This window comes from Nylanderia fulva, unplaced genomic scaffold (genome assembly GCF_048542155.1).
Source record: "Nylanderia fulva isolate GAGA-0341 unplaced genomic scaffold, ASM4854215v1 Scaffold13, whole genome shotgun sequence".
NCBI lineage: Eukaryota > Metazoa > Arthropoda > Insecta > Hymenoptera > Formicidae > Nylanderia > Nylanderia fulva.
The window spans coordinates 5613756-5627514 of record NW_028189518.1 but is presented as its reverse complement, the minus strand read 5'-3'; the positions used below and the strand labels follow the sequence as shown (position 1 = coordinate 5627514).

Below are 13759 nucleotides of genomic sequence, written 5' to 3'. Positions count from 1 at the left end.
TTTTGATTAACTTTTCTTTCGAATATTAATTTTCAGTTTATTATGCATTATTTTATATTGTCACTTTTTTATATTCCTATTTTTATGTTCCTTTGAATTGTTTATATATATAATTTATATAAAGATACATAATAATTATATAATTTTATATATATAATTATTTAATTTTGTAATATTTTTCTTTACTGTTGTATAAATAAATTGTAATTATTTTTATAATTAATTAAAACTTATGTCTTCAAAATAAACTGCTCAATATTCTTAAAAATATGTTTTGTAGCAGTAAAATAAGCAAACATTGTTATGTATGAAATATATAAAAAAGACTCGCCTCAAAGTATAACATGTAATTATAAAATGAAAAGCTTCAAATAAAAATACATATATATTTTTACAAAATACATTTCTAATTTTATATATTTAAAGAAAAATAATGCATTTTATGAGAGATGTAAAAAAGAAAGATTTATTTTTTTTCGTATAGTTTATATATTTTATATATATATATATTTCTTTAAATTATCTCTTAGTTTATATATATATATATATATATATATATATATAAAATTTTTGAAACATTAAATTGAATAGATGAAAAACTAAGATATGCTAATTGTGTTATGATGGATTAAGCAAAGAGAAATAAATTTTAATATATTATCTTATTAAGTATTATTATATGTAAAACATCTACAAAAAATATTAAATATTGCAGAGGAAGAAAGTAAATAGTTGTGTGTGTGTGTGTATGTATATATATAAATTACGAATCGCAAACAAAAAAAATCGCCCGAACAGGGACTCGAACCCTGGACCCTCAGATTAAAAGTCTGATGCTCTACCGACTGAGCTATCCGGGCGAATTAGATAACTGTGTCGTCAATATTGTATTGCTATTTCGCTTACAATTAGTTATAGATAAAAAATATATATGTATATAGATACACATATATATATGCATAAAACCATGATAACTAATATTGAACTCTCTAAATGATATATATTATGCCATAATGTATAATAATAATTGATAATATAAAATTTAAAAAAAAATAATATTATATATACATATATATGTTTTCATTGATATTTTTTATATTAATGATATACACGGTTAAATATTTTTCATATTCTGTTTTTTTTACGTAAAACTAAATTTAACAAAAATTAATAGCACAATTTTTGTTTTATTAAATTATAAATTTCTAGTTTTTGAAATCAGAAATTGTTTTTAAAATTTTGCTATTTATATTTATTTTAATTATCTAAAATTGAAAAAAAATTAATTTTCTCTGAGAAGTAAAAAATTTAATATTTTATTTAAAAGATTAATATTTTTGTTTAAAATTGCATAGTATTTTTAATTCACTATTTCAATAATGGTTATCAGTAAACGTTTTGAGAATGGTCTTGTGAGTATTTAACATATAATGCAGACTGCTATAAATATATGTATTTATTTGCTCCTTTATGTGAGACAGCTATACTTATATATATTCAATATTTTGCATAAGACGCATCTCTTATTCATAAGTGATCTATTATCCAGTAACTGCAAGGATCAGGATAATGATTATACTTGAGTTAACTTTATTGTTAGTAGCGCTTATATTCAGCAGTTATTTCTCATAAAATTAAAGATCGCTATTTATTTGAAAAAACAATAACTTTTCACATTGTTTAACCCCATAAAAAATTATATATATATAATTATATACAATATAACAATATAAAACTATATAGAAATATATAAAATTCTATATAAGTTACGTATAATTATATATATATATATATATATATATATATATATATATATAACTATATACATAATAACTTACATAGAATTTTATATATTTCTATATAATTTTATATTTTATATATGATATATTATACAAAAAATTTTTTACCGAGAAGCATTAACCATGGTTATTATTACATATATATGTATATATTTTTTCTATATAAATATTATTTTTATTTTTATTACGTATATTTATTTGTTATTATATATAAATAGAGCCCTAAATATATATATTGCGCATATATGTGATTGAAATGAGTATATAATCTTTGATCTTGGACGATTGTTTAGTTCGTCGGTCCATCTTTTGCAGTTTCCAAATATTTATTGTCACGTCAGATAAGCATGTAGTCGAAAATTTCAACGAAAAAAAAAGAAAAAATGTACAACCACTGGCGAACTAGGTTGAACGATCTAATCGTTAACTCAGCGGGCTCTGATGTGGGAACGATGTAAGTACTTAAGCTCGACTATTTTTTCTACGATTTTTACACGAAGACTCTTACCCGACCTGTTATACTTCGCTTCCTGGCATCGATTTAATCAATACTAATCCTCAGTTCCAATCACTTCATTTTGATCTTTTTGCATAATCCAAGTCCTCATTTATTGTTGTATACATATATTAAAATCGTAGGTATGCAAAACGCTAAAAAGAAGATAATGCATTTATATTTAATTCCTTGTATGCTAAACGCTAAAAAGAAGATAATGCATTTATATTTAATTCATATAAAATTTAAGTAAAATATTTCTTATTATCTTATCAATATTGAGATATTATTACATCTTTTATTTTTAATTTGCCTATAATTATGTATAAATTATATTATTGTATAGATAATATATAATAAATAGTTTGAGTATATATATATATATATATATATATATATATATATATATATTACATAAGTATAACAATTAAATAAAGTATAAAATATAATTGCTTGAAAGTGTAGTTTGTAAAATTTATGTCACGAAATTGATATATCTCTGTTTATGATGCAGTCTGTATAACACGTTGCAATATAATTAACGTTGGTACATAGACAGAATTAATCCAAATTTAAAAATTCGTAAACTAACATTTCACTTTAACGTAAATTTTTCGTAAGAGAGTGACTTCGTTATTTATGATGTTGTTTATACATGATGCGCATACGTGATGCTTCGTTTTTACTGTAAATTTTAATGACAATCTCTTTGATAATTTCAAGTGAATTTTTGTGAACGAAATGTTCTTCCTTTTTAAGAGAAGCTTCATTTTGACCTTTTTGTTATTTGCGCGATGCAATTTTTTAACTCACAACTCATTAAATATGTTCGCAATTAAATATGAAATTAAAATTGTATTAATGCAACGCATTTACTTGAATATGTAAATTAAAAATAGGATTTTGTTATCTGCTGACGCGTGTAAAGTATCATTTACAAAAATGCTTTTTTCTTTTAAATACAAGTCTATAAACTATTAATGTCTTGAAATTTTTAGAAAGTATTAATATTAAATTAATCAAAGAATTTTATATGAAAATTCATTGCAATCAAAAAAAATATGTTATATATTTGATCGAGTATTTACACTTAATAAAAAGTCAGTTGTAAAAAATAAATTAAAGATAGAGATCGAATCGAGATTAAAATTGATTAAATCAATAATAACGTAACATTTTAAAATAACGTTTAAAATTAAATCATAAAACAATTAATACGTTATATACACTGACGCTTGTTATTTGTAACGTACACCCTCAACAATTTATACAATATACATCGATTTTTATTTCCTACATTCTTTCAGCATATAATTCAATTTTTATAGATTACGCGCTATATAAAAAAATCTAAAAAAATCACTCGTTATTGTATTTCAATAGTTTTAAACGCTCTGTATTAAATATTGCTTTATAATATACAATCAAATAGTATAGTGTCATAACAAAGAGTGAGAACGAGTTCTCTCACAGATATGCAGTAAAATATAGTAGAATATAGTTATGAAACTTCTGTTAAATTGTGTAATCCATAACTTAATGATCCGTGAATCTTAAGGAGCAACATGTACGAGATCTGCCTAAGGAACTGTATAAGATGCATACCCCGTGAATAGTCACGAATATTATAGATAACGGAAAATTATGCGAACTAGAAAATCATGTAAATGTCTTCTGACAAAAGGAAATTGAAAATAATTTAATATCTTTAAGAAAATAAATATTAAAAGTTTTATAGGCTTTTTAATACTGAAAAGAAAATATATCTTTCCTTAGAGAAAAATATGGATTACAATTAGATGCAGCTAATTATTTAATATTTAAATGTATTAGAAAAATAGAATAAAAATTTAATTTATAAATATAAATAATAATATAAATAATTTTTTCTTAATAGAAATAATAAGAGAGAGAGAAAGATAATTAATATAGTCTGATACTTAAAACGTTATTATAATATTATAATATTACTATGTACATTTTATTTTATTTTCCTTTCTAATTTCTAACTGCATTTCTGTGCAAAACTCTTATATGCATCCCTAGTAGAATTCAACAAAAGGAGGATTCTTTTGGAATTAAACTGTAATTGTAAGAGTACATTAGCAAGTCATCTACAAAGTCTAGGTGCAGCCTTGATAAAAGAGTATTTTGAGGTATCAAATATAATCATCACCTGCGCTTTTGCGGTCATGCGTTCTCCAGGCTTGGATTCACCCCCGCAGCGCTTATCGCAATGGAGGGGGTTTAACGGGGTTTGTATTTGAAGAGCCGTCGCGCGATTTTACCCCACAAACGTGAGGAAGAAGCCACGGTTTCTACCGCGTGTGACAGCCTCTTTGCAAACGTGAAATCCGTACTGACCGTAGTAGATCAAGATCATAATTTTTATTGAAAAGGCATCGTTTCAGGAGTGCACTTCAGAATCTTGAAGAATTTTGAAGTTTTGAAAACTTCTCTGCTAAGAAGACTGCAATATGAAGGTAATATTATATTTATAATCTTTTTGTTATTATGAATGTTTTCGTAACAATGATATAAATTATTAAATTCAATTTTATATATACATATATACAACTTAAGATGCATGTATATATAGATATATGTATAAGATATATATATATATATATATATATATATATATATATGTAAAAGTATTTATACAAATTTATTTCTTATTTATAAAGATTCTACAAATCTATTTTATTATAGATAAAAATAATGTATTATAAATAGAATATTATAATACTTTTTATATAATTAATAATTGAAAATAATTTTTATAAAGAACTTATTTTTATTTGAAAAATTTATTTTTTAATTGATTTTATACCTATAAAAAACTTGATAATAAACTTGCGTGTTTACAAAATAATTTAGAATTTAGTTTAAATGTGTGAATTCTTTCATGTTTTTTACGAATGCAATATCTGCAGTATTTTCATTGTTAAGTTATTATTTTTGTAAAATATATATATATAAATTTAAACATTTATATACAATAGCACAAATTATTTAAATAAATATACTTGCAATAATATTTGATGTTTTTATCGAGTATATAAATCTATAAAACAACTTTCAGTTTAGTAAATACAAATATGCAAGATCATATTTCTGATTAAATTAAAGAGATGTATTTTTAAATATATATAGACAGCCAGATAAAATAAAAGAGATATTATCTTCTCTAAGATTATTTCTCTAAAGAAATTATATTTTCAATAATTTAAGAAAAGTTTCACTTTTTAACAAAAAATTTAATTTAATAATTTATTTAATACATTTAACATTAAGATTTAAAAAATAATAATATGCGATGTACTTCAATAATATATTATAATTATAAATAAAAGAAAATTATCTCTAAAAAATACGCAAATGTTGAAACAAAAATGTTACGAATATATCTATTATTGGAATAATGTTAATAAATAATGGCTGTCAACACTTCCACTGGAAAATTGGAACAAAAATTTTTTTAAATTAAACAAAAATAGCTGTATATCGAGTACTATAAATAATAATGAAATTATTTTTTCACTCTATTAAGATATATTTCTGCAAAAAAACTATTATCGATTATCTTCGCTAAGTTAATTAAACCAAATCAAATGCATTTTATATGGCGTGTCAAATAATGCCATAGCTACGCTAATTGTTAATTAAACATTGTGTAAATTAATCTAGAATGCCTAAGCGGCTTAAGAGTCGGATTTACGGGCTATGATGTTTATATAACGTAAATATTTGTTGCAAACGAATCACAAAAATGCACCGTTTGTGTGTGTGTCTGTTATTTTTTTAATTACATTATTCATAATACTATTATAAAATATATTGAAATAGTTTTGAATTTATTGATCCCTTTTTTTGTTTCACAGATTACCGAATATCTTTGTTGCACGCTGGTTTGCATGTGTCTACTGCAAGTGGCAAATACTGAGGTTTCAAGAGATAAGGTGAGACAGATTTTAACGAATAATTTTTTCAATTTAATTGTTTGCTCAATGCATATTAATATATCTTGTTTTTAAATATAATTATTATAAATATAAAAAATCTTTTAAAATTTAGTAGAATATGACAGAAATATTGCAATAGTACAATCTTTTGTTTTACGTAAAATATATACATACATCTTGGTCATATATAAATAAATTAATCGAATCTGGAAAACATTCTGCATATTGAAAACTCGAATTTAATATTTCAAAAAAAAAATAAATAAATAAATAAAAACTGCGTTAATAAGAATGCGATTAACTTCTGCAGTTTGACCGACAGCTTCTAAACGCTCTTATGATGGAGAACACAATCAAACCAAAGAGACCGTTTTGCAATGCTTTTACGGGTAAGAAGTAATTTTCATTTTTTAGCATTTATAATAAGAAATTATAATTTTGTAGTATAATACAAATATTATTATAATATTAAAAATTTTTTACAACTAAAATTCTTAGCTAAGTTTTGTAAGAACTATACTGATATAGAATGATAAAACGCAATGCTTTCAAATTTTAATAAATAAAATTTTAATAATCGAATACTTTTTCTTCAGGATGTGGCAGATTTGTTTCGGAGGAAAAAAGAGGAGAAGAGAAGAAAGAACCACGTATTTCTGCGCTGCTTCAATTATTCAGAACTCTTCTGAATACCGCTAAACAAAATACTTGGAACGCGATCGATCGTGAGGAATACAATTATCAATTACAGCAGATGCCGCGAGTGTATGTCTCAAATCAGATACCTCTACGTAACAGACAGGAAAGTTAATTTTGACGGACACAACCTGACACACGTTTGAGCGCCGCCAGTATTTCAATCTTAACAGACGAATGTGCATATACATATATTTTTATTTTTAAGTGTATATTATCATATTAATTTATATTTAATTAATTAATAATATCAATACCAAACAGATTTAATAAGAATTATGTTATTGAAATTATATTATTTGATTTTATACATATTATAAATCAAAACTAGAAAGTGATTAAAAAAAACTGGCAGAACGTAGTTGTATTCTCTTGCATTCACTTTACAACACTTACGTTTTGATATGTTTGACTTAATATTTATTATAATTATTATACTTTTGCTTATTGCTTCGTAATTAAACAAATGTAAATGTAATTGAGAGAATTATATAATTATGCAATTACTTTTTATTTTATACACAACTTTCAGGGCAATTTTAACGCTACAAATGTATTGTCCACGAAGAAAGCATGTAAAATATAAACATGTAATCAGCATAATATTGGTGCTAGCTAGAATAGAATTAGAAATATTTATTTATTTATAGGGATATCTTGATCGATGGCTATGCATTTATTTATGTGTACCTTTATCCCTTCTCAAATATAAAATCTTAATTAATTTGTTAATATAAAAGCCAGATATTTTTGAAATAATTGTTAAATTGGATCTGGTTTGTAATTCAATAAATTTTACAAAATCCATTATCTGGTCAATTAGTATTTAATATAATGATGTGATTTAATTCGTTCTTTCTCTTTGTTTTTTTAAAATAAATCATAATACATATATTTTATTCAATAATAACAAAGTATATTTTTTGCAAAAGAGAAATACTGCTTTTTGATAATTAATTAAATAGCTTACCTTAAATAATTTGTAGATAAACATTAAGTTTTATTAGCACACTTCCATTCCACATATATCTTGTAGTTCTCAAATTTTGTTGAGATATGATTGATAATGATTTTGATCGAATAACACGTCTAGAAATACTCAATCCGACGCACTCTGGATTATCTTTCACGGGCTTACCCCAAAAATTTTCTGTACAAAGTGTAGCTGGATCCCAAATTCGAGATCGTCGATTTTCGCGTATTCCTTCCAGAGAATGATCTAATACCTGTCGAATCACATAAATTATTATAGATAATCGTTTAATTAATTAATTTAATTTCAATATTAATTAGTATGAAAAATATGTCACATCTATAGAATACAGATAGAATATTTGGAAATCAAAGTTTTCTAAAAAATTATCATTAACTTTACGCTTATATTTTGAATAATTATTCTGAAAAAAATACTTAAAAAACATTTTATATTAAAAAAATACATACATATAGATCATTTTTTGAACGTCGAGGAATATATACATATAGTGTTCCATTATATCTCCTAATATATTTCTTGACGTTCAAAAGTTGGTCTATCCTATTTATAATATTATAAAAAATAATAAAATACGTCATATGTAGTCGCAACTTAATAACTTCTTTTGAAATCATTCTATCGCATTAGAAAGTTTCGCCTGAGCTTGTTTCTCCCCAGACAACATCAAGTCTAAAATTGGCGCATATCATTATTAAGAAATTTTTAAGACAGCTTTAAAAAATCTCTTATGATATGATATCAAAAAGACATCTTAAAGATATCTTAAAAAGATATATCTTATGCACTAATTTTGAACTTGGTGTTGCCTGGATCAATATAGTCTTTCGTACGCAAAACTGTGGATGAGAATTCAGTACGACATCTCGGCGCTCTTCTTTTTTTCCCTATCGAAAGGCCACCCGCCCGCAGGCCCTTTCTCTTTTGTCCCTTACACAATTGTATTACTCGCACAATTCGAAAATCCCTTGTGACATCTTATTTTACTTGGGCGTGTTACCGATTTATTTTCGAAGACTTATTTCTTCACCCGACTCGGAGAACTTTCATCGTTGTGCCTTTTATACATACCTCGAGGCGAATTTTTTGCGAAAAGGGCCATGTGAGAACGGCATCGAAACGGCCACGTGTCAATCCAACTCCTACAAAAATCGTGCCGTCTGGAAAATATTTCGGCGTGATTTTTAGATACATAGCATAACCACTCTGACCCGTGTAAAAAGTAGGGCTGCGCATTGATCGACCGGTTTGCCAGCTCGTCAGCATCTCGTCGAAGTTTTTTATCTGCCAATAATAAACAAATGCACTCGCAGTACCTGTAAATAATTATATATACTTGTTAGTTTTGAATTTTAGTCTTTAACAATCTATATAATTTATATATTAACGTAATATTTAACCATTTTCTTCTCTTGATGCATTATTCTTTTTATTTAATGGAAATTTTTATGATTATTATTATATTATCAAATAATGTATCCTTTAATGTATATCTCTAAAAGTTGTCTTTTTTAGCAAGAGTTTGATGAGAAAGCTTTAATTGTGAAGCTAATTAAAGAATCGAAAATCACTATGTAATAAAAGTTGCGACTATAACATAATATAATTATATTTAACAGTAATTGTATTGTAGCTTTTATAGATTCCACAGTGAATTACACGATATTTTTATTATGTGTATAAACGTAACTGAGATATAAGTAGAGTTAATCATATATTGTAACGCGAATAAATCTGGGTACTTTGTTGCACCATTCATTTCGATTGAATCATGTTTATCCCGACTTAAGCTTTAGCTTTGTCACGTGCGCGTTCCATGGACAAGGCGAACTTTCCACAACGCACCTCCAACAGATCTACATTTGCATGAAACCACATTTCTCTTACATACAAATACTTAGCTTAGACTAGGAAGTAACAATGCATATTATGCATATTATGCAAGAAATGCAAGAATTCTACACACGCAAAATCCGCATTATATTTTTGATCATTATTCTAGAATGACATTTACATTATTATGCGGTAACGCATACGAAGTTAAAATATAATATGTTTTGTGCGTTTAATTTTAGGTTCTTAAAGAAACTGAAATATACATTTTCATTTTAATTATAAGCAATTGAAAATAAAGTTAATTTAATTTTTTGCTACTAAGCTTTTGGAATCAAATTATAAAAACATATTTGTTCAAAATTTTAACTCAAGTTTTAATCATATAACATTTCATATTAAATATTAAATTTTGCATTAAATAATAGCTTGATTCATATTTAAGAAAAATTTCATTTAAAAAATTACAAATGTATTCTGCAATGTATAAACATATTGAAGAAATTAATTTCAATAATCAATATAAAATATAAAAATTTGTTTTTAGTTCTTACTTTTTTGAGATACATATTATTATACTACACATTTAATTGCAGTCACTGTAAAATTGTTTTTTAACCAACAATAAGTACAACTAATATCATTCAAATATGTCTTGCAAATTGTTATATAATAGCAGAAGCACTTGCAAAGTTTTGAGAACTTTAGACTTACTATTAGTTGCTGAAGAACTAAAATACTCTCTGTTTAGCTGAGAGCATAAAGTTAACTTTAGACTACTGCTATTATGAACTAATAAATAAACGTGTTAACTACTGCTATTATGAACTAATAAATAAACACGTTTATTTTTGTTGTTATCAGAAATTTGCAAAAATTTATATATAATTTATACATATATAATAACTTTTTTACTTTGAAATGTATACTCTAGAATTAATTCATGATGCTTGCACTAACCATTTGATGTAGATAAATTTTGTACAGTATTGTTGAATTTATTGATCTCATCTTGCCTTGGCGACAAATAATCATCAGATATTCCATCATAAAGATTAGCGTTTTGTACAGTTTTTAGATAATCCGGTTGTTGCTCCAAAATGTTGTACAGTAACCATTTAATATCCGCGAATTCTTTGATTAATTTTTTTTCTAATCTTGCAAACTTTTCATCCATCGCCTCTGGAAGTATACATGTTATAAAATTACAATTAATTTTTTATGTACTAAAGCAAAATTATCTATATATATATATATATATATATATATATATATATATATATATATATATATATCTTGGAATAAAAAAAAATTTAATTTGGCATTGAATCGAAAATGATTGTCTCTTTATTTAAATTTATAAAATTGAGATATTTTTTTTTATTATAGATACCAAAAATTTAATTAAAAAAGATTTTTTTACGTGTGCAATTATTATTTTATCATTTTTATCCAATATCATATATATGAAAATCAATTTAGAAAATCTTAAAATTTTTAATGCAATGCATGAAGTAAATACGTCTAGTATACTAATAATATAAAATTATATTTAATATTAATTTTGATTTTTGCTCACTTGCTTTACAAGCTCCAGTAAGTACTGTTGTAACAGTAGCACGTGCGTTTGCTACCACATCCTCCGTTGCAATCTTACAAATGGTATGCTGCGTTTCCGTGACATCGTCGTTGGTGACATTGGCCTCAATCGCGGCTAAAAATTACAGTAAGATGCATCTCAGATAGATCTATATTTACTAAATAACGAGCAATGCACAAAATAACTTTATAAAAAAATTAATTTGTAAGAAAAAGAAGTTATTTATATATATATAGAAATTGATTTTTTTTAATTATAAATTTTTCTGTATTTTAAAATTAGAGATTGCAATTGTGAAAATATATTAATACAATATTTCATTGCTATTATTTTTTCAATTTAATATATATTTTCTTCTATTTTTAGCCACTTTTATTTTAAATTCTCTTGATAAATCAAACAAAATTTTATTATTTAATATAAAAGATATGTATATATTGTATAATTATGAATATATATATATATATATATATATATATATATATATATATATATATACCATACACTCTTTTTCATAATAAAATCTGTATTCAAATCATTCATGCAAAAGATAAATATAAGAACTAAAACTTTATAATAAATATGCCTGTAATATTTTTGTAATTCTATTATTGGTATCAACTTTTAATTTAACTTTGTAAATTGAAAATTTAATTATGTGCCAATATTTAAATTTTATTTATTTATTTTTCAATTTTATTTATAAATAGTTTTGTCGATAGCTAATATTAAAAAAAAAATTTAATCGTTTTGATCATGTCAAGTTTAACTAGAAATGATGCAAAATATATATTGTAAAATATATAAATAATATATTTCACACTTACGTATTTTTCGCAAAGATTCGCTTAAACCACTGCATGATAAATAGAACGTACTGAGGTAAAATAACAATAATGATATAATGTAATGTATAATTGTCGACATACTTGTCGCGCGCGCGTAAACAGCACACGTTGTGAGTTCGTCTTCGTGTGATCGAATAAATTAAAATCCGCTTGAATGCTCCGAACGATGATGGCTTCAACTCACTCTCAAAAATAGATTTTATCGTCTTTTTTCTTGTCCTTTTCCTTGTCCAATGGAAGCGCAATGTAGAAATATAAAATTAATAAATCATTAATAAAACATATATGTTTTAATAAAAATTAAACGAGATTTATATATAAATTGTATATTTTTTCAAATAATAAAAGCATAAATTTTCTCAATAATAATAAAATATATTGTTTTATATGTTTATATATAATGTCTCAATATTATATATATATATATATATATATATATATATATATATATATATATTATTATACATATATATACACACTTTTAATATTAAATAAAAAAATATTTATTTTATATATATATATTAATATTATTATAAGTAAAGTTGAATAAATATTTTATATGCAAAAAATATTTTCTATATTAATTTTATATAAATGTAATTTAATAAAAATTATAGAAAAAAGAATAAATATTTGATATAATAGATGAAAAATAAAAAAATCATTGTTGCATATATAAAAAATATTAAATATCAAAAATAAAAATAAGTGTACATGTGTGTGTGCGTGTGTGTATATATATGTGTATGTGTGTGTATATGTATGTGTATGTGTGTATATGTGCATGCGTATATATGCATATATGTGTGTAAGGAATGCAATATCTTTTCTTAATTAACATTCTTTAATAAATATATATATATATATATATATATATATATATATATATATATATATATATTATAATGCGCGAATTTGGGTTACTTTTACTTCGTTATACTCTAATACTCATGTATTAAATTCTATAATATATTGATATAATATATATATATATATATATATATATATATATGTTGCTTTTATTTTCACGATATGTATTCAACAGAATTACATATTAATTATCTATTTTATTATATAGTCAAAATATATATACTTACATTATGCTTTGCTGTTTTTTACAATTAACAAGTTTCATGTACAGCAGCTGAGAGTATGTAGGAGTAATGCAATTTCCTAAATAATGGGTACGTTTCGTTTGACGCTACGAAAATTTCAAAACGTTGATTGGACCAATTAGAAGTCAATATTGATTGGTCGATCAATAGTACGTTCTTATTTAAGACATTTGTGACATAATGCAAGGTCTATAATAGGAGTTGTAAAGTCGTAAATCGTCAAAATTGATCAATCACAGTTGAAGTTCAGGAGAATAATCGACTGTGATTAGTCGGTAGTTAATGGCGTATGGGCATGCTCTAAAGCTGAAGCCCAACCAGCCATAAAGAGAAGAAGAAGAAGACTGTGATTAGTCAATTTCTATAACTTACGACTCTGTGGGCGGTATTCATAGTCCATTCTTATAATTAAG

At 24.2% G+C, this 13759-nt stretch overlaps 2 protein-coding genes and 1 non-coding gene across 4 annotated transcripts; 1 reads left to right on the top strand and 2 right to left on the bottom strand.

The window, feature by feature from the left end:
• Positions 1–787: 787 nt before the first annotated feature.
• On the bottom strand, positions 788–860 carry TRNAK-UUU (transfer RNA lysine (anticodon UUU)). The gene has a single exon. It is a non-coding gene; the product is annotated as a tRNA-Lys (tRNA).
• Positions 861–1910: 1050 nt separating this feature from the next.
• On the bottom strand, positions 1911–12310 carry LOC114944834 (TNF receptor-associated factor 6). 2 transcript variants are annotated; one of them, XM_029320889.2, is made up of 6 exons: positions 12211–12310; positions 11363–11497; positions 10744–10965; positions 9022–9266; positions 7927–8182; positions 1911–2450 (listed from the first exon to the last, which is right to left on the bottom strand). In XM_029320889.2, the coding sequence occupies exons 1-5, from the start codon at positions 12308–12310 to the stop codon at positions 7928–7930; spliced, it is 957 nt and encodes a 318-aa protein (XP_029176722.1). In that variant the 3' UTR covers positions 1911–2450; position 7927. The 2 variants fall into 2 exon arrangements, with proteins under 2 accessions (XP_029176722.1, XP_029176721.1); XM_029320888.2 differs by lacking the exon at positions 1911–2450 and adding an exon at positions 7222–7571.
• Positions 4574–7561, top strand: LOC114944835 (cardioactive peptide). Its single transcript, XM_029320891.2, has 4 exons — positions 4574–4778; positions 6180–6257; positions 6571–6649; positions 6857–7561. Exons 1-4 carry the CDS (start codon positions 4773–4775, stop codon positions 7069–7071), a joined length of 378 nt encoding a protein of 125 aa, XP_029176724.1. The 5' UTR covers positions 4574–4772; the 3' UTR covers positions 7072–7561.
• Positions 12311–13759: the final 1449 nt, after the last annotated feature.